Consider the following 22,800-nt stretch of genomic DNA (forward strand, 5'->3'; position numbering starts at 1 on the left):
TAATTCTGAAGGATAAGACTGCTTGCATGGCAAAATTAAAATCCTAATAAAAGACAACAATTATAGTCCTAATAAAAGACTAACAACTAATTATGGACTGACACTCAAATAACTAGTAGTTGTATACGAGTACAATAGAAAGAGGTGGGGACCACATCAGTGGTTTCTACACTCCCCCTCAAGTTGGGAATAGATGTTTGTCATTCACAACTTGCATAGATCTGCTTCCAACTTCTTCTTTGAAACTACCTTGGTGAGAAGATCAGCAAGCTGCATGTTGGAGCTGATATATGGAAGACAGACTTCTTGAGATAAAACCCTTTTCCTTAATAAAATGTCGATCGACTTCAATGTGCTTGGTTTTGTCATGTTGTACCGAGTTATGAGCTATATTAATAGCAGCCTGATTATCACAGTACAACATTAGAGGTTTCTCATAGGTAATACCCAATTCATCAAACAATGATTTCAATCAGCAACACCATTTGCCATGGACCGATATTTAGCTTCAACACTGGAACGAGAAACAACATTTTGTTTCTTATTCCTCCAAGAAACAAGGTTACCTCCTACAAAGACAAAATATCCAGAGGTAAACCATCTATCATCAACACAACCAGCCCAATCTGCATCTGTGTAAACTTCTATCTTCATGTGATTATTATCCTTAAATAGTACACCTCTGCCTGGACACCTCTTTAAATATGCCAATATCCTCTCAATAGCAAGTAAGTGGGTAGTTCTGAGAGAGTGCATATACTGACTAACAACACTGACTGCATAGCTGATGTCTGGTCGTGTAAGACAAAGATATAGTAGTTTACCAACTAATCTTTGGAACATAGCTTTATCTTCAAGAGGCTCTCCACCTTCTGCACTAATCTTGTGATTATGTTCAATAGGTGTGTCAGATGGCTTAACACCCAACTTTCTTGTTTCTTCTAACAAATCAAGGACATACTTCCTTTGAGAAACAAAGATTCCACGCTTGGACCGAGCTACCTCAATACCCAAGAAATATCGTAGCTCTCCCAGGTCCTTTACATCAAATTCTTGATGGAGAAGTTTCTTAAGAGACTCAATTTCGTTGTTATCACTCCCTGTTACTACAATGTCATCCACATATACAGCAAGTAGAGTCAAGGAAGTATCCACTTTCTTAATAAACAAAGTGTGATTTGATTAAGCCTACACATAGCCAAACTTTTCAAGGGCTTGTCTGAATCTATCAAACCAAGCTTTGGGGGACTGTTTTAGTCCATACAAAGCTTTTTTCAACCGAAAAACCTTCTTACCCGTCTCTGTACTATAAAAACCAGGAGGTAACTACATGTACACTTCTTCTTGCAAGTCTCCATTCAGGAAGGCATTTTTAACATCCATTTGGAACAAGGGCCAAGAGTAACTGGCTGCAAGAGATAATAATACTCTGATAGTGGTCATTTTTGCTACTAGTGCAAAAGTCTCCAAGTAATCTATACCATAAGTCTGAGTAAATCCCTTTGCAACTAACCGGACCTTATACCTTTCAATGGAACCATCAGCATTATGTTTCATAATAAACACTCATCTACATCCAATTGGTTTCTTCCCTTTGGGTTGATCAACTAGCTCCTAGATATTGCTTCTCAGAAGAGCATCCATTTCTACCTTCATTGCATCTTTCCACTCAGGAATGGTTAGGGCTTCCTGTACTGTTATGGGAATGGGAATATCAGCAATGGATGTAAGAAAGGACTTGTAAGAGGGAGACAAGTGATCATAGGACAAGAATTGTGAGATACAGTGGGTTGTGGATGAGGTGCAATAGCGTTTGCCTTTACGAACTGCAATGGGAAGGTCAAGGTCATTCAATAGAAGTGAGGGCTCAGAAGATGGAGAAGGCTCAACAGCATAAAGCTCATCTGTAATGGGAGCTGGAAGAGATGTAGTACCTGGATTTGGATCTTCAGAAGGAATTGGAGCTGGCTTGGACTACTGGTGACCGAAATCAACCTGCCTCCATCGTCTGTTATAAACTCTCAAATCCCGACATTTTTGACAACCCTCCCCATTACACCCCTCTTCACCCAATGGAACAAGTAAAGGGACTTTTTATGTATTAACCCCAACCGTACTACTCTCCCCCTGAGAAGAAACCCTAGAGTAATAAGGTACATCCTCAAAGAAAGTAACATCCATGGATACAAATCTTTTCCTGAAGTAGGTTCATAGCAGCAGTATCCCTTTTGAGTTTGTGCATAACCAAGGAAAATACATTTTGAGGCTTTAGGGTCAAATTTGGAACATGAGGGCCAAGAGTTTGCACGAAGCAAGTGCAACCAAAGGTTTTAAGAGGGACAGAAAACAACTCTTTATTAAGATATAAAAGAGTGAATGGGGGTTTCATGTCAAGAACCCGTGAAGGAATTCGGTTGATGAAATACATAGTTGTGAGAATGACATCTCCCCATAAATGTATAGGCACATTGGAGTTGAATATGATACTTCTAGCTACTTCCGATATGTGCTTATTCTTTCTCTTAGCCACCCCATTCTATTGAGGAGTATGAGGGCAGGTACTCTGATGGATAATCCCATGGTCAAAAAAATAAGAGGCTAGTGATATTTTAAAGTATTCTCTCGCATTATCGGATCTGAAAATTTTGATATTTACCCCAAACTGGGTTAAAATCATCTGATGAAAGGTCTGGGTTAGGGTAGGGGCCTCATCTCGAGAACGCATCAAGTAGACCCAAGAAAACCGGGTGTAGTCATCAACAAACAGCAAGAAGTATCTGTACCCCCCCCCCATAGCAGTGATGTGCTATGGTCCCCAAACATCGGTATGCACAATGTCAAAAGGAACACTACTTCTCTTATTACTTGATGAATAGGTTGTTCTACAATGCTCTACAAGCTCACAACTTTCACACTTTAAACTGGACATCTGGATAGATTCAAATAAACTAGGAAACAAGTTTTTCAAAGACCTAAAGGATAAATGACCCAATCGGTTATGCCAAAGCATGACTTGACCAATAGAATGAGAAACAAAAGACCCTCTAACTTCACTACCGTCCCACTGTGAACTTCGTCCAAGCAGATAGATTCCATTTGTCTCACGGCCAATCCCAATCACCTTCCTTGTCTCCAAGTCCTAAAAAACGCATCGATCAGGAAAAAAGGTTACTGAGCAATTCTGGTTTTTAGTAATGTTGCTAACTGAAAGTAAATTGGTGCTAAGTTTAGAACATGCAGAACAGAAGACAAGGAAATGGCACTAGCAAACTTGATGTCTCCCTTGCCAGAAATGGGAACAAGTGATCCATTAGCAATAGACACCTTGTCTTTACCAGAGGGTAAGTGATAGGTAGTAAATAGTGAAGGCAAACCAGTCATATGATCAGATGCACCTGAGTCTATTACCCAACAATGTTCAGTGTTACCTAGAGCTGAAGCATGATAAGCTGAGGCCCGTGTACCTGAATGAGCAAATGCTGAGGTGGGAGGAGTTGATATTGTGACTGGCTAAGATGATGATGCTGAATTACCAACCTCCTTTTCCAACTGAGTCAAGGCAGCTTGAACAGTAGCTAGAGTGTCTAGTGGTGCTGCTCTTGTGCCTGATGAGGTTGCACAATCATTAGTAACAACTGTATTAGCTGAAAGCTAAATTACTGTAGTCGAAGTAGCAGAAAAGAGAAGGAGAAGAGATGTTGGAATGTCGAACTGAATTGCTCAGTCAACAATACTATTATTTATATTATGATGTAGTACAATGATACATGAAGTTACTAGAATGCCCCTGATTAGTGATGGGACACCCAGACAACTTAAAACATTAAACAAGATTAGGCCCATTAACAAAGGCCCAGTACAGGACAACTTAAACTTAAGTATAGGCTAATAAGAACTCTTATCAGCCGAATACTCATACATACAAAGACTTCAATCCAACACTCCCCCTCAAGCTAAGCATGGATATCAATCATGTTTAGCTTGCCAAGCATGTCCCAAAACTTTGTTGCTGCCAGCCCTTTAGTCAGTACATCTGCAATTTGCATCTCAGATGGAGTATAAGGCACACAGAGTTCACCCGAGACAGTTCTTTCTCTAACAAAGTGCCGATCAATCTCAATATGTTTTGTCCTGTCATGCTGCACGAGATTGTTGGCAATGTTGATGGCAGCTTTATTGTCACAATACAGCCTGAGAGGACCTTCAGCCTTAATGCCAAGTTCATTAAGAAGAATTCTAAGCCATAAGAGTTCAGCAACCCCGTGGGCCATAGCTCGATACTCTGCTTCTGCACTTGATCTAGCCACTACATTCTGCTTCTTACTGTGCCATGTGACCAGGTTTCCTCCCACAAATGTACAGTAACCCGAGGTTGACTTCCTGTCTCCAACAGACCCAGCCGAATCAACATCAGTGTAGGCTTCAATTTCAATTCTATTGTTTTTCCTGAAGAGAATTCCCTTCCCTGAGCAAGTCTTCAAGTACCTGAGAATCCTTTCAACTACTTTCATATGAGGGATCTTTGGAGAGTGCATAAATTGACTGACAACATGCACAGCATAAGCAATATCTGGTCGAGTGAATAAATATATTAGCTTCCCTACCAATTTTTAGTATCTCTCTCTATCACAATAGTCCTCCCCTACTGATTCCTACAGGCCATGATTCTGTTCCATTGGAGTACCTGCTGGCCTGTACCCCATCATGCATGTTTCCTCTAGGAGGTCAAGAACATACTTCCGCTGACATATGTAGATTCCATCTCTTGACCTGGCAACTTCAATCCCAAGAAAATATCTCAGATGATCCAAGTCTTTAATCTCAAATTCAGAAGCTAGAAACTCCTTCAGTCTTTTTATCTCTTCCAAGTCATTCTCGGTAATTACCATATCATCCACATAAACAATGAGTGCAGTAAGTTTGCTATCCTGTCTCCATATGAACAAGGTATGGTCTGTACCACTCTGAGTGTACCCCACTTTCTTCATGGCCCCACAGAGCCTCTCAAACCATGCACGAGGAGTTTGCTTCAACCCATATAATGCTTTCCTCAGTTTGCACACCTTTCTACTAAAGTCATAACCTGGTGAAGGTTCCATAAATACCTCTTCATGAAGGTCACCATTTAAGAAGGCATTCTTCACATCCAGCTGATGAAGTTCCCATGAAAAATTTGCTGCTAGTGACAATAGAACCCGAATTGTGTTGAGCTTTGCTATTGGGGCAAAGGTTTCTTTGTAGTCAATCCCTTCTTTCTGAGTAAACCCCTTTGCCACAAGTCTGGCCTTGTACCTTTCAATGGACCCGTCCTCCCTGTGCTTTACAGTAAACACCCACTTGCACCCAACAGTGGTCTTCCCCTCTGGCAGATCCACTAATTCCCAAGTTCTTGCTTTCATTAGGGCTTTCATCTCTTCATTCATAGCTTCTTTCCACCTTGGATCAGACACAGCCTCTGAGTACCTAGAAGGAACACGCATAGAGGAAAGAGCAGACACAAAGGAGTGATAGGTAGGAGATAAATGTGAGTAAGAAACAAAATCAGCAATGGGGTGTCGAGTGGTGCAAGAGCGGATAGGCTTACGGAGAGCAATAGGAAGATCCAAATCAAAAGTATGAGAGTTGGAATTACCTTGGATTGTAGAGACAGATTGATCCGAGTCCAACTGGTTGCTGTCATGAGGTTGAGGGCCCCTTTTTCTTCTGTTGTATGTAAGTATCTCTTTTTGTTGCCTACTGGAGCCTTTAGGAACATCTGCAGCATCAAGAGAGGTAACCGGCACAGTGGGAGCCTCACTGGGTTGACCCGGAATGTCACAACAAGGAGTAGGAGGAGAGGATGGAAGACCCGAGGCAGATAGGGGAACAAAAAAGGAGGGAGAATGAAAATCCTCTTCCACCCCACTAGTCTCCCCCTGAAGAGGATTCTGAGAAGACTGAAAATAGGGTTGAGACTCAAAGAAGACCACATCTCTGGTGACATACTTTCTCTTGGAGACAGGGTCACAACACTTGTAACCCTTTTGTGTAGGAGAGTACCCCAAGAATATTCCCTTTGTAGCCTTAGGATCCAGCTTGGTCTTCTATGGATCATTCACATGTATGAAACATATACAACCAAAGACCCAAGGAGGAAGGGGAAAGTTTGGAAGAATGGGGCACAAAACAGAGAAAGAGGTTTTCATACCCAACACCTTAGATGGCATCCGGTTTATCAGATATGATGCAGAAAGTACAGCTTGAGACCAGTATTGCTTGGGGACTTTGTGCTGAAATAATAAGGCTCGAGCTGTCTCCAATAGATGTCTATTCTTGCGCTCAGCAACCCCATTCTGCTGAGGAGTATAAGCACAGGATAACTGATGTAGTATGCCAGCATCTTCCATGAATAAGTTCAAGGATTTTTCAAAGTATTCAACAGCATTGTTTGACCTGAATTGCTTAATCTTCTTATTAAACTGTGTTTCAATCATCTTGCAAAATGCCATGGTTATCCATGGTACTTCATCCCGTCCTTTTAACAGGTAGATCCATGTACAACGAGAGTAGTGGTCAATAAAACTGATAAAGTACCGGAAGCCATCAAAGGAAACAATGGGTGAAGGGCCCCAGACATCAGAATGAACCAAATCAAAAGGAGCACAAATTTCATTGCTGGAAATTGGATACACAGTTCTACATTGTTTTGACATTTGACATACTTCACAGGTTAGACTCTAACTTGGAATGCCCTTAAACAATTTGGGAAACAACATTTCTAATGAGGAGAAAGACACATGACCTAGCCTAGCATGTCAGAGATGCAACTTAGCTATTGACTCCACACTTTCCGAATTACTAGCAACAGATGCTTGTAAGGCTGAGCCGATGTCTGTATCAAGGTAGTAGAGGCCTCCATACTCATGACCGCACCTAATGGTTCTCCTTGTCAATCTGTCCTAGAAGACACAATGAGTAGGAAAAAATGTTATACTACAGTTCAAATTTTTGGTAAGTTTGAAACAGACAAAAGATTTGAAGTAAGACTGGGAACATGTAAAACTGATTTAAGAGAGAGGTCCTTGCTTAGGTCAACAATTCCCTTTCCATAGATAGTGGAGAAAGACCCATCAGCAACTCTCATCTTATCCTGACCAGACAAAAAATGATATGAAGAGAATAGGGAAGACATATGTGTCATATGGTCAGTAGCACCGGAATCAATAACCCAAGAAGTAGAGTCAATAGAGCCAGTGGCACTGAAGGCAGAGGTTGTACCTGATTTAGCAAGAGATGTAGAAGCAAAAGAATTATTTCTTAGATGGGCTAATGCCCTGCTAAGGACCTCAACCTCACTAGCAGTGAAGCCCAAAGTACTAGTTCCAGAGGAATCAGCAACCTGTCCCATAGGAGAAGAAGACATTGTTGGTGTATTTTATGAGTTGTCATCATTGTTGCTGGTGACAAAATTCCCACTTGCCGCAGGCCTGTTATCTCTAGAAGAAACATCTCTGGGTATTGAAGACATCTTGATTGCAGCCACTGTGTAGGTGACACTGATTAAGACTAGCCGAAGCAGTTCTAAAGGTTCTGAACCAGTTCTGGAGCAGATCTGGTTAGCTGAAATGATTACAGCAGGTTCTGACAGCACTCGACACAGTTTCAGACTTGCCGAGACTGTCACAGTTCTGAAACAGTTCAGTTACAACAGCAAGCAAGGAGTTCTGGGCTGGTAACCGACCTGAAGCTAAGGGTTCTCAACTATTGTGCTATGCAGACTCCACTTGAACTTCGAGTATTGCAACTGTAAAGAGAGTGCCCTTCCTTGCGACCGATACTAGGACTGATGGACTGCTGACATCAGTCCTCAACTAGGGTTCACAGTGCTGAATAATCTGGAGCTGGCAGCTCCCTAGGTAATCTCACAGCAGTGGTGAGGGGTTTCGGACTGATAACCACCCTGAACTTGGAGTTGTTTGCCACATTGCTATGCTGGTAGAAGTGTTCACAGTGCTGGTAGAACACTAGATAGACTTCACTTGGGCTGAACCAAAAACTGCAACAGTTCGGGTACAGTAGCAAGTGAACAGTGGGCTCTGTAGAAGAAGCTAAGTTTGTGCGAGTCTTGCTGGAGCACCGAAGCTGCAACTGTAGAAGTAGCTAAGCCCCTTTCGGCTAGTGCTAGGACTACTGAAATCAGTCATCAACTAGGTCTGTCCTACACAGACCTCTCTTAGTAGACAAATAGCTACTATTTGCTGGAAATAACCTAGTAGGACATCTACTTCTGGGTCTTACTTCCCTTGAGTCCTACAACCAAGAGAAACCCTAGGTTTGAACTTGCTTTACTCTCTTACATCCCTAGGTCTTCACTGCAGCAACCTAGAAAAGGAAGAGAGAAGATGAAAAGACAATAAGAGAAGAGAGTGTGTGCCGACTGAAACCAGGAAAAAGCTAATGCTCTGATACCATGAAAGCTAAATTACTGTAGCCGAAGTAGCAGAAAAGAGAAGAAGAAGAAGAAGAGATGCTGGAATGTCGAACTGAACTGCTCAGTCGACAGTACTATTATTTATATTATGATATAGTACAATGATACAGGAAGTTACTAGGATGCCCCTGATTAGTGATGGGACACCCAGACAACTTAAAACATTAAACAGGATTAGGCCCATTAACAAAGGCCCAGTACATGACAACTTAAACTTAAGTATAGGCTAATAAGAACTTTTATCAGTCAAATACTCATACATACAAAGACTTCAATCCAACATTAGCATTCCCCTTTTTGTTCCTGAGTTTTGCGGGAACTAGATGAGGATGTAGCTTCCAACAAGTTTCTTTGGTATGCTTAGGTTTCTTGCAATGTTCGCATATTAGGTCCTTCTTGTCTTCCTTCTTCATATCTCTCTCCTTATCCCCCCCAAACTTGAGTTTAGTTGTTGCCAAGGCTGATTCAAGTGGTGAATGTTGTAACATAACTTTCCTTCTACTTTCTTCACTGTGCATTAGAGAGTAGGCTTGTGATAGGGTCACACTGTCTCTTGTTAGAAGTTGTTGTCTCAAAATGTCATACTCGGAATTCAGACCAGCTAGAAACTCAAATACCCTATTGGTTTCAACCTGCTTTCTATAGGTCAGTGCATCCTTCTGGCTTTCCCACTCAATTGTTTCTAAGTGATCAATCTCATACCACATGGATTTCAAGGTGGAAAAATAAACCGATATTGGCTTCTCTCCTTGCTTAAGGTTATTCACCTTACATTTTAGCTCATAGGCCCTAGCAACATTGAGGGGTTGGGAATAGGGGACTCCATCAGGGCAGAACTTTTAGCAGCTATACAAGGGGTGCAATTTGCAAACCAGCTAGGGATACAACACCTAACAATCGAGGGGGATTCAAAAGTGGTGGTGGGTTGGTTGAAAATTCCTGAAGAGGCTATGCGGCGTTACAAGAATGAAATGAAGAAATTTAGTTGGTTGACAAGGAATATGTTGGTCATTGTACAGTGGGTGGGGAGATTAACAAATACTTTGTCAAATGTGTTAGCTAAGCAATGGGTAAATAGGGAAGAATTGTTTTGGGCTCAGTTCTGATTCTTGCTTTTCTTTCCTAGTTTACTTGTAAGATTCAAGGAGGGGCTGCAGCTCGCGCCTCTCCTTGGGATGTTGTATGAACTCACTCTAAATTTGCTTCTGAATTAATAAATTTATTATCATTCATCAAAAAAAAAAAAAAAAAACATTGAGGGGTTGGGAGTAGGTTTCTTTCATGATATCCCAAATTTCTTTAGTTGTTTTTGCCCATAAATAATTTCAGCTGATATGTGGTTGCATGGAGTTACACAGCCATGTCATAACCAAATAATTCTCCTGAACCCATTTGGTATATATTTGGCCCTCCTTGGATGGTTCCTTGACATCTCCCAATAAATAACTTAGCTTTCCTCTACCCCCAATAGCCATCATGGCTGATTGAGACCACTCTAGGTAGTTTGACCCATCAAATTTTACAATGATAATCTGAAAATTGTTCTCAGGTATGCTATCAGCACCATCAGCCCCTAAATAGTTTTCCCCTTGGCTCTTAAACTCCATTCTTTGTCAAGAAAAGATTAACAAATGCCTTTTGCATCACTGAGACTGGGTAATTACACCCAAAATTTGCTATCAGACGAACCTACTTTATCCTTCTAGGTCGGCAATCCACCCAAAATAGATAACATTCCAAGTACAGCTTAGAGTGCAAGGTTGAAACTAACTGCAGCCCTAGAATTGGCGACAGCCAAGAAACTAGAATCTTGAACCTAGAACCAGTCAAAGGTCAAGAAACAAGCCAAGAACACAATTAATGGCTAGGAAAGGAGGGGATCTCTCAATCGCGCCTCTTAAAGTAACCAAAAAGCTATTCTTTTAATGTATTAAGAACAGTTCAGGAGGAAAAAAACTTTAGTCAAACCTTTGAAATAACCAGAAAAGGTAATCCTTTTGATAGAAAAGATTCACTTACTTCAACAAAGCTCTGGCTGCAACCTTCAAAGATAAGTCTGAACCCTAATCTTGAGGGTTCTTCCTTCTGACTTTCTGGCCGCAACCTTCAAAAACAAGTCTGAACCCTAATCTTGAGGGTTCTTCCTTCTGATTCTTCCTAATTGTTGGTCATCCTCTGATGCATCACCAAAAATCTCCAAGACTCAGCCGATTATCCTTTTTGCTAGAAATTTTCCAACCCTAGGAAATTCTTATGCAGCCAACCATGTCAAACTATCATAAGATTTCCTAGGTTGGCTCTGATACCATGTAGTCGCATGAGACTACTAACAGCCCAAGCTGTGGTGTATAACCAACAGAAAATTAAGAGGATGAGAGGAGAAGGAGAAAAGAAGAGAAGAAGATTTCGAAGGAAGGATTTCAAAAAAGAAGATGATGCTTAATCTGCCGCCCCCCTCTTTCTATTTATATTAATTCTAAAGTAAGGATAAGACTGCTTACATGGCAAAATTAAAATCCTAATAAAAGACAACAATTAAAGTCCTAATAAAAGACTAACAACTAATTGTGGACTGACACTTAAATAACTAGTAGTTGTATACGAGTACAATAGAAAGAGGTGGGGATCAAATCAGTGGTTTCTACATTATTTGAGTATATTAATATTAAATTGTAACTCCAAAGAAACTAAATAATCAAGTGATGATCAAATGAGAATGCTCTTATTGAGTAAATTTAGTAGATGTTTATGATTTTTTTTCTTTTGTTGTCTGAATTTTGGAGCCAATAATGGTTAACCTACCAAAGAAACAATTATTCTAGAATAGCATCGTTCAACAACTATTGACGACACACACAATCAAGGTTTAAAGTATCGGAAACGCAATGTGTATCGGAGAGACAATTTTAAGAGACATATCGAGATACGCTTAAGATACACATGGATACAAACAAAAAATTAAGATATGCATGGATACACTAAGAAACTCATATAAATCCTAAAAACCTATGTTAATTATAATAAATATGAGTTTTATATCACTTCAAATAAGCTATTTAAACATAAAAATCCATATTTCAGTGATTTATACAAAGTGTGAAATATTGAGACATAATTGGAAACTGATGAAAATGATGAAATAATTAAAATGTTTGTGTATGTATACATACCATAGTATTTAAAGAATCAATATAATTTGTATTAATATTTACCATTTTTTAGAAAATAGGACCGATTGGCCTATTGGACCGGTTGGACCATGACTAGATTGGGTTAAAAATTTGCCAAAATTGCCAACCCGACTAGTCAAACTCGAAAACTAGTGAACCAGTTCTGGTTTTAGAAAAACAACTGATTTTTTAAATTGTTTTAGCACATTAATGCAAGCTTATAAAGGCCATAACGTTTTGCTCAGATTTCCTATTGCAGTGACCTTTGTTTTTATTTTGGGTAACTTTTCAATATAGGTGACTTATAAAAAAATTGAAATTAAAATAAAAAATATATGTTATAAAAGAATACAACTATATAATTTGAATATATTAGAATCCAATATATAATTTATAATATTGTATATATATAATACAATATATATGATATATGATATATATAATATATTACGTCATCACAATTTGACCTCAGTTGAACCTCTAACCTATGAACTCTCCCTTTTCTAGGCTGATGTCCAACCCGGTTCTTTAAACATTGATATTTATTATATATATTTTAATGATGAATTTTAGCTTTTATTAGTAGTCATCCACTAACAAACGAATTTAACTAAGAATTAAAATACAAATTTATATGACAAACACTTGTGGTATGGCATAGTGGTGGACTTGTAGTCGTTACAAACAAATGAGTAGGGTTCAAATCCCTTTGTCCCCTATTTGTGATTTTTAATAGGCAAGTTAGTGGCATGTCAAATTCAAATTTGAATTTGAACATTGCCTTAAATGCACTATTCAATTTGCCTTTAATAGCGTGTTATTAAATGTGATAATTAATTAAGAGTCATTAAATTTGAATTTGAAAAGTTACTAATATTAAGAGAGGAGGGAAAATAAATTTGAATTAAGAGTCATTAAATTCAAATTTGAATTTCAAGTTGTATCGGTCAATACATGCAGTGTATCGGACTGTATCGGCTGATCCAGACCCGAAACGGACCGATACGGGCCAGTATCGGACCAGTACTAACGAAAATAAACGAAACATACAGATTCTGTATGTTCCATGTACCGGATTCAGATCTTCAACGAAACGCAACGTATCGGCCGATACGTTGCGAAATTTTAAACCTTGCACACAATACACTAAGCATTACCAATAATTCATAGATTGAGTGGGGAATGGGGATGATATGAAATAAAGAGAACTATAGGGAGAAAAAAAAATGAAGATTTGAGTGTTATCTCCAAATTTAAGAAGAGTGCAGACAAAGGAAACATAAAGAAGGATAAAGATCAGCACCTAAATCCTTTATCTGCAATTGAGTCAAAATAACAGGGGGTACATATGCCTCTAGTGGATCAAGCTTTTTCCTGGTGTGCAACATTAAAAAAAAAATGTAAACTTCAACAATGAAGCAGACTTATTAGACTAGTCTCTTAAAATAAATCTGAAATGGCAAATTCAGGTTTCTAGAACTGCAGGAAAAAAATGACTCATAGAAACAAAATGTAACCAATGCAACATTTGCATATCAAGTAAATGCCCAATTATTGTTTCACTAAGTAGATAATGCAGCTTACCAAATATATACTATTTAATATATTTTAAATAATTTCCATACAGCAGACAAAAGTGCCAGTAATACAATCTATTCTCAAATGGAGACTATGTTAGATGTAGTCTTGCAATTTTATTTTCAAACTGAGGTTGTATACATCATCATCATTCATGCCTTATCCCAACTATATGGGGAAACTGATTGACCATGGCACAGATGGCTTATGGTTCTCAATGATCTTTCATCTTCCTACACCATCCAACTCAGGTGCATCCATGGCACTCCCAATGCACCTGAGGGGGTCCCAGGCACTCACAGGTTAATGGACCTGAAACACATCAAGAGGTGTGCATGGACATTCCTTGGACACCTGGTCTTCCGTTTTGGAACAACTTTTTACTACAAAATTTGTTGTTGATGGGTCCAAGCCAAGGCCCATGGGTATTAAATTATAATCTTTTTTTGAAGATAAAATAAAAATTTGTATTAAATAAAAAAAAAAAGCAATTACAAAGGAAGGTGATAAGCAATCACCCGAGGGGAAGCAAAAAATAGATACCAAACAAAGAAACCCCAGGCCCGACAAACCAGCCCAAACAAGAATCCTCGACCCAGCTAAAAAGAAGAAAAATAAAACCACACTGCAACACTAAGGCAAAAGCCAAACCATACCAACCAAAATTGACAACCTTCGGAAACCCACCCCTACTGCCCAAACCCAAACAAGATTCCCACTCAATGACTCTTCTTATCAGCTTTTTGAGAACACTCTTCTATTCGCCTTTTCTCTGATCTTTTGTGTTTTTTGACGGGTGTATTAGGCCCAATGCCATATAAGCCTCCTTTTATCCATGCAAAGACTTTTGAAACTGGAACTTGCTGCTGACTTTTTCTGTTATTTTGAGTTCTGAATCTCCTAAATGTATTAAGTGTTTTCACGGCTTCTTCCAGACTCCCCTCCAGCTTTTGACCCCCATCTGAAACCAACATCCCCTCAGATAAATCCTCCTCCTTCTTGAGAGCATCCCCACCATCTCTAATTGTCCTGGCATCTCCAACAATTACTTCCTTTTCAGAATTGTCAAAATTTCCACCAAGCACTGGAGTGGCACTACTCTCTTTCTCCCCATTTTCTCCTCTACCGATCTGAATGCTTCCTTGGCGAACTCCTCCCCTCCTAAGAAGAACAGCCCCAGAATTTTGCTGCTGACTTCCACTTCCTTGTTTATCACTTCCTCGAAATCACAATTCTTCTCTACCTCATGGACCTCATCCACCATAAGTTCATCATCCTTCCCTGAACTTCCTTCTCTACTTTCTTCTAAGGGAAAAGTTTTATACTCCCTTTTGTAAATTCGAACTCCATCTCCAATCTTATCTCCTTCTGATGGATCTATTACCTTCGGAACTCGCTACTAGTGGAGCTGGTTCGAGGGAGCTCACCCTCCTGAAATAGATGAGTGGGAAGGAGAGAAAAGCAGAGGAGAAGAAGGAAAAGGAAAGTGGCAAAGAAGATACTAATAGGGTTTTCTTTAATATCCCCTTACGCAGCTTATTACAGATATTTATAATGCATGACGAGAGGACAACAACCTCTAACAAACTCTGATCACTCCTCATGACATGGACAGCGCGTGTAAACGAACCTCAGAGGTGGTGTTGTGCGCATGATCCGCGGAATGCTCTGGATTGGGGCTTGAGTGTGATGGGCCTGGGTCACATTGTCTGGGCTTGCTTCTATGTCGGACCTAACATTCCCTTCCCCATCAAGAATGGCCTTGTCATCAAGGTCAATGGTGGGAAACTGCTTTTGGAGTTGGTCGTAGTCTTCCCAAGTGGCATCCTCTTGAGGAGGCCATGCCACACAACTAGAGCTTGTTTATGGGCCATGCCGCCACATTTCACCCAACAAAGATCCTTAATCCACTGAGTTTCAAACACCGCTTCTCCAACCTCTGTTAAATGAGGGAGAATGGGGTGCAACTTGCATTCTGCAGAAGTTGGGCTTCAACTTCGGCTACTGGCGACATACCTATTTCATAAGGTAAGATGGATGGGGGGTCACACCCGTAAAGCACCTTAAAAGGGGTGGTTCCAGCTGAGATTTGGAACGTGGTATTATACCAATAATCGGCCCATGGTAACCATTGGACCCACTACTTGGGTTTATCTCCCACAAAGCACTTTAGATATGTTTCCAAGCAATGGTTGACTACTTCAGGCTGTCCATCCGTCTGAGGGTGATAATTGGTTGAGTGTAGCATTTGTACCCCTTGAGCTCTGAAGTAGGCCTGCCAAAAGGTACTCATGAAGAGGGGATCTCAATCGGTCAAAATGGAGTGGGGGGTTCTGTGGAGTTTGGCCACTTCCCGTATGTAGGCATGGGCCACTATGGTTTGTGAGTAGGATCGGGAGAGTGCAATAAAGTGTGCATACTTACTTAACCGGTCTACCACCACCAACACTACTGACATCCTTTGAGATACGGGAAACCCGGTTATGAAGTCCATGGAAACTTCTTCCCAAACTTTCTCCAGTATGGGCAAAGGCTGCAATAACCCAGATGGTGTTTGCATGCTATATTTTTGTTCTAGGCAAGTCGCACATCTTGCAACATACTCCTGTACCATTTCATGCCCTTCCAATGATAATGGGTTGTTAAACACTTATGGGTGCAGAGAGCTCCGGAATGACCCCCTTGAGCCGAGTCATGAAAAATCCGTAGCAATTCCCGGTAATGCTTGGACCTGTCAGATACCACCATTCGACCTTTGTAGAAGAGAATACCATTTTTCATGACGCACCCTAAAGTAAGTGTGGGACCTTCAAGGGTTTGGGCCCGTATCTGAGCTAGGTGAGGGTCCTCATGGGCCTCTTGTCTTAGCTGGTCCATCAAGGGATAGGTCGGCTATGACACGCCCATCATGTGAAAGTCATCTACCCGGGAGAGTGCATCAGCCATAGCATTAGAAGGCCCAGGTTTATATACAATGACAAATCAAACCCCAACAACTTATAGGCCCATTTTTGTTGGTTCAGGGCCCAAGACTCACTACTCCAGCAGATGCTTGATGCTGTGTTGGTCCATCCTAACAACGAACCTTCAGCCTAGGAGATAAGCTCTCCATTTCTGAACTGCTATAGTGATTGCCATGAGCTCCTTCTCATAAGTTGACTTGGCTTGAGCTTGAGGAGAGAGGGCTTTACTGAAGAAGGCCAGTGGCCGACCTTGCTGCATTAGGGCCGCGCCTATTCCCTTACCTAATGCATCAGCCTCCACCACGAATTCTAGGTTGAAATCAAGAAGGACCAATGTAGGTGGTGTCATCATTGCCTTCTTGAGTAATTGAAAAGCCTCTTCAGCTTTCTGATCCCACTCGAAGGAGTGCTTCTTTAACAATTGAGTGAGGGGTGCTGCAAGGATCCCATACCCTTTGATGAACCACCGATAATAACCGGTGAACCCTAGGAACCCTCTGAGGGCCCATGGAGAGGTGGGCCTAGCCCATGTGACCATGCAGGCTTTTTTTTTTTTTTGATCGGTGTGCACCTGCCCATTAGAGATTATGTGCCCCAGGTAGCTAATTTGGGTCTGTCCAAAGGAACACTTTGAGGTTTAGCAAACAGTTGATGGAGGCGTAGTAAGCCCAATGTACACTACAAATGTTCCAAATGAGTGGCCCAGCTCAAGCTATAAACAAGTATATTATCAAAGAAAACAAGCACAAATAGGCATAGGTAGGGCTTAAAGATCTCATTCATGAGCCTTTGGAATGTGGAAGGAGTGTTGGTCAAACCAAAAGGCAACACTAGGAACTCAAAATGCCCATCCGAGGTCCTGAATATAGTTTTGTGAATGTCCTCTAGATGCACTCAGAAAAATACTTAGCTTCACCCAACTTATCGAATAGTTCTTCAATCAAGGGTATTTTGGATACCAGTCCTTCACCGTGATGTTGTTCAATGCTCTGTTATCTACACAGAATCTCCAGTTGTTATCTTTCTTCTTCACCAAAATAACGGGTGACAAAAATGGGCTACTACTGGGCTGAATAAAACCTTTGTCTAACAACTCATTCACCATCTGTTCCACTTCTACCCTCAAGGGGCTGGTAGGGTAGTGGGCTCTTGAAAATTGTCAGAGTAGGTTTGAAGTAACAGCTAAAGTTGTTGGGCTTGATCCGGAAAAAGGCCTATATCTTCAGAGGAAGGGACGATGGTGGGCCCAATAGGCATCGAGCCCATGCTCATAAGTAAGGGGGTAGCACTGTGTTAGCAGTTTTTGAGGATAACTTCCAAGTTCTCTGTGGTTATGGGTTAGTTTTTAACCCCATTTAGGGTATAGGAACTGCCTTCATGTGTGAATTGCATCGTCAGTTCGGCCCAATTACATACCACAGGGCCCAATAACTATAGCCACTGTATGCCCAAAACCACATCTGCTCCCGTGAACTCCAAAGGTTGTAGGTCCACCCTAAAGGTATACCCCTGAATCTTGAGCTCAACTGACTTACACCTCCCTTCGTAAGTGATACGGTGACCGTTGGCTACATTCACTGCAAATGGTGGAACTATCTCAATCATTAGCCCCAGTTGTCGAGCTAGTCCGGGAGTTATGAAGTTCAAAGAACTCCCACTCCCACTATCAATCAAAACGGCCACCCTCCTCCCCAAGATATGCCCATGGACCCGCATGGTTCTTGGGGTCTAGTATCCTGCCAGAGCTTGAAGGGAAATAACACAATATTCGACTTCCGGTACCACCGACCCCAGGATCTTTTGAAGGGGGCTTAGGTTCCTCCTCTTCTTCTACTTGCAGGAGGTACACATGTTGGACCTTGCACTTGTGATCCGAAACGAATTTCTCGTCACGGTTATAGCAAAGTCCCTTCTCCCTTCTGGCCTGCATCTCTATCCATGACAGTTTTCGGTAAGGAAAGGGTCAATGCTCTCGGTTTCTTGGAGGGTGGTGCAAGCTTAGCGGTAGTAGTTGTTGGAATGGTGGGTGTTGGAAGAAGTGGACCTAGGTTCGGTTCAGTCTTGGGATAAGGATTTTTTGTATTGGGCCCGCCTAAGGTCTAGTGGGCTTTCCAAGCTTCTTAAATCGGTCCAACCTTTCTTCCTGAAGCTTTGCTAGGACAACCACCACAATCAAGGTTGTTGGTTGCAAGATATCTACTTTGATCCTTATATCATCCCTTAATCCTCCTATAAAACATCCCACTAGAGCGGCCTCCAGCCAGCCACGAACATGAGTGGCCAACCGTTCAAATTCATTCTGGTATTCCCTCACCGTCCCCGTTTCTCTCACTCTTGAGAGGGACTCATTGAAGTTCTCGTAAAGTTTTGGTTAGATCTAACCAGGTGACCTGTGGGTGGGTCTTACAATACCATTGATACCACATGATGGCTTCGCCGTCCATGTGAATGGCGGCAATAGGGATTCTTTGGTCAGCTGGGGTCTCATGAAATTCAAAGTAACGTTCGGCCCGATATATCCAAGGAACAGGGTCATCACCTGAGTAGAGCAGAAAGTCTATCTTGGTGGCCTTGATGGGGAAGACTTCACCTTGCATGTTGCCGCTGTTGCTAGACCCCTCGGCTTCCGAAGCTCTAGGTGTTGCAGACATCCGTTCGAACTGTCTGACCAATGCTGAGAGTGTCTCCTTAATGTCCCTCAACTCATTGGTGGTCTATCGCACCTCCCCTTTGATTCGATCAATCCTTTCTTCTGTCGATGTAGACCTGGTGGTCAGCATCGAGACTAGGCTCTGATACCAATTGATGGATCTATTACCTTCGGAACTCGCTACTAGTGGAGCTGGTTCAAGGGAGATCACCCTCTTGAAATAGATAAGAGGGAAGGAGAGAAAAGTAGAGGGAAAGAAGGAAAAGGAGAGAGGTAAAGAAGATACTAATAGGGTTTTCTTTCATATCCCCTTACACAGCTTATTACAGATATTTATAATGCACGACAAGAGGACAACAACCTCTAACAAACTCTGATCACTCCTCATGACGTGGACGGTGTGTGTAAACGAGCCTAGAGGTGATGTTGTGCGCATGATCCACAAAATGCTCTAGATTGGAGTTTGAGCGTGATGGGCCTGGGTCACATTGTTTGGGCTTGCTTCTATGTCGGACCTAACACCTTCCTCCTTCATTCCCTTTTCTTCAATCCATGATTCTTGCTCCCCTCTTTTCTTCTCAATTAAATCGTTTTCCACTTCTCCTACTCCCTTCCCCACTAATTCATCCAACGCTCTCATTTCCTCTGCTCATAAAGACCTGACCACCTCATCCCCTTGATTGATTTCCCCCTCTTCTTCTATTATTATCTCATCCCTCTTGAGTAAAACCTCAGTTGTCTTTTTGCCATTCTCTTCTTCTCCTACCATCATTTTCTCTCCCCAATCATCCTTTTCATCTCTTTCCTAAATTCCTCCCTCAACCTCAGTGATGTCCTGTTTGGCTTCGTCATCCTCCCCTTCCTCTTGATGCAAATGGTTGTCTTCACAGTCTACCTGTCCCCCCCCTTCTCTTCCGCACTTCTTTTTCCACCCCCGTCCTCCTCCCGAATAGTCACTGCAATCTTATTTTAAGGGAGGAACACTGCCATTATCCAAACAAATCCTTCGGCATCGCATCCTTCGGCATCGCAATCAGCCTCTTCTGTCATCACTTTCTCTATCGCCTCTTTAATCTGCTTACCCCCAATATACTTTTGGGCCAAACCCCCATCGTCACTGGGCTCACTCTTCAATTCTAGACTAAGTAATTTACCCCTTCTAGGCCCCCTATTATGTTTTTGTTTCAAATCCATTTGTTCCAAGCCCATCTCATCACCCTTTTTAAAATCCATGTGCTCCCCGAGAATATCACATGTGGATCCACTAAAGCTTGGCTCAGCTTGCTGTCCTTGTTTATTTTTCTCTCGAAACATCTGTTCCTCTTCCTCTTCTCCCTTTTAGTTCTTCTCCTTCTCGAGATCAGAACTCTACTGACCAGGGCCAGAGGAGATTAAGATTATTCCAGTTTTCAAGTTGGTTGAAACTGATTTTGCTTTAATAAATCTTCTAAAGATTATTCCAGTTTTCTAGTTGGTTGAAACTGATTTTGCTTTAATAAATCTTCTTTTTCTAACATGTTTTGGGGCAGTTTAATGACTTTTCAACTCTACAATAACCCCATTTAAGGCATAATTGGCTTGGTTCATGCATTTAATTTTATAAAGATTTTTCTATGATTTAAGATTCAATTAGGTATCAATAAATTTAAATTTTGAATATGCGGTTATTGATTTAATTCATAACGAGTCAAGCTAATGCATTTTCTTGATTATTATTTGTTCACAATAAGAGTACTGGATAAAGTGAATTAGCCTATATAGCCTTGTTTGTTTGATTGAACTTGTCATTCTTGTTTGGGATAAATCAAAGGTGTCATGTTCTAAGAATGTTTAACTTTCTTGATTCAGTCTAATGATCACGGCAGAAGATCCCATAGACCAGTCTAAAAAGAATCAGTATTCTGAAAATTCTTGACATTCCACATTATGGTGAAAACATGGATAGAAGACAAAATAAAATTTGTGTGTCAGAGTATCAGTTAGTTTGCAGGGTGCAATCGACCTGTTCTTTTGATATATTTCCTACAAAATATGTTCCATGATTAAAAGATTCAAATTAATACGTTGGCAAGCCACGTGGACCACGTCTATGATGCACCAACAACATAAAAACAACATTTCACACTGTTGGAAAAAAATTGTCAGAACCGTGAATTTAGACTGCAGTCTTACCTCTTCACGTACTTATCCAAAATGCTTCCCGCGCTAGCATCTGCAGAAGAAATATACTATTGTGAACACTCTAAATTGTTGAAATAATTTCACTATAACTGAAACTTAACAGATTGAAAATTGAAATACTCGTTTATATGTAAAATGGTGGGAAATAAAGCTTTGGCCGTAAAATAGGCAGAAATAACCAAAAAATGATAGATCCAAAAAAACCGCCTATTTTAAGGTGAAACAAACGGAACACTGCAAGTCTGCAAATAAAAAGGGGGAAAGGTAGCAAGACAAATAAAACATTAATTCAACGCGAAAGCCATAGATTTTCTACTTTTACCATTTCACAGAGCTACTCCCCGCCCTAAGGCTAAACTCGATCCAATGTAAAAGAATCTGACATTTTCTAGACAGTATTTCACTCATATTTTCGCCCTTTTTTACGGGGAAAACTTTGGTTCCCTCCCCTTCTACGTTAAAACAAGCGCAGACTAAATGTGACAGGTTTTACGTGAATTGATTCCATGAAGGTTTTCCTCCATCTGTGTTTCAATTTTATCATCCTTTTATCCCAAATTTTCTTGAATGAAAATGAGCCTATCTTCTCTCGTCGGCATCCGGCTTACCCTGCAACGAACACTAGACAAGATGACTGGAAAGTCAAAAGAGAGGGGAAGAGACGCACGTTTAGGGATAGAGAGCCACTGTGAGAGAAAGAGGGCCATGGAGACGGAGCGCCTGCTATCTCGCCTATCTGGAGGAACCGATGCGCATATTATGCGGCAAGGCTTCTTTCCTTTGGATACCAAGGAGGAGACGAGATGGTTTGGTGCCATAGGACGAAGGAATGTGGCATTGGAGAGGCCGCTAAGGCGAACGCTGGTCGGAGTCATTGCCATGTCGAAAGAACATTACAATCGTTCCGGCTAGCTCAGCTCTGCTTTGCTAATGTAAAACATTGGTTGAGCGTTGAGGATAGCGGTAAACCGAGGTGTCGTCAGAAAGAGACAGACAGGTGTCTTATCCGCTTTTTCCAGTTCAATTGTTTAGGTTCACGGGGCGCCTCCGTGAACCCTCCAATAGGAGGCGTGGACGTTGCCTCTTCGGCTCACTCTATTCCGTTACTCTGAGTAACGTAAAATAGTCCTTTTTCCTTGTCAAACTGGTTCAACCGGATGGGAAAAGCAAAATCAATCGAAAACCCAACACCCCATTCTTTCATCCCTTCGTTTGAACCAATGTTTTTGAACCTTCGTTGACCCGGATGGTCGGACCACTTGGCCTGAAAATTGTCCAAAAAATTGGTTCCGTTTTCACCTCTAATCCGTTATTGGGTCAAAACCCATTGACTTTATCAAAAAACCAATGATCCGGATGGTCAAACCATTGACTCGTTTGACCCAACCAGCGGTTCACAATATAAAGTTGCAAAGAGGAGAACTCTGATCTGAGATTAAGTCTGAGACACGAACTCAGATCTGGGATCTAGCACAAAGAGAATAAGAAAAAGAAGAAGAAGACTTTCTTCTATAAGTGTTTTAGAGAAATCGATCTCAAATATGAGATCCAAGAACTCAAATCTCAGATCTGCATCTTTTGCTGCCACCTCACCATTGCTGTCGCTGGTGAGCATCCAATCATCCTCCTCTTCCTTCTCTCTTTCCCTCCTTCCTTCTTCTTCTTTCTTTTTTTTCTTTCTCAGCCAACAATAGTTCTCCTTCTACTTTCTAGCTTTCTCAGCCGACATCTCTTCTTTCTTATATGAGGTTTGCATATTAGGGCAAATCTCATATAAACATTTGCCCT

At 41.1% G+C, this 22,800-nt stretch overlaps 1 protein-coding gene across 1 annotated transcript in view; it reads right to left on the reverse strand.

Annotated features, from left to right (window-relative positions):
* LOC148842186 (uncharacterized) overlaps positions 1-22,113 on the reverse strand; it is a 43,096-nt gene extending 20,983 nt beyond the window's left edge. Inside the window, exons 1-3 of the mRNA XM_088957630.1 lie at positions 21,680-22,113; positions 21,004-21,043; positions 12,944-13,014 (exon numbers count right to left, since the gene is read on the reverse strand). Of these exons, the coding sequence (XP_088813756.1) occupies positions 12,944-13,014; positions 21,004-21,043; positions 21,680-21,893 (325 nt within the window). The 5' untranslated portion in view covers positions 21,894-22,113. The remainder of the gene's footprint in view (positions 1-12,943; positions 13,015-21,003; positions 21,044-21,679) is intronic.
* Positions 22,114-22,800: the final 687 nt, after the last annotated feature.

This window comes from Nelumbo lutea, chromosome 8, assembly GCF_056320005.1.
Source record: "Nelumbo lutea isolate HS-2025 chromosome 8, American lotus-T2T, whole genome shotgun sequence".
NCBI classification, from domain to species: Eukaryota; Viridiplantae; Streptophyta; class Magnoliopsida; order Proteales; family Nelumbonaceae; genus Nelumbo; species Nelumbo lutea.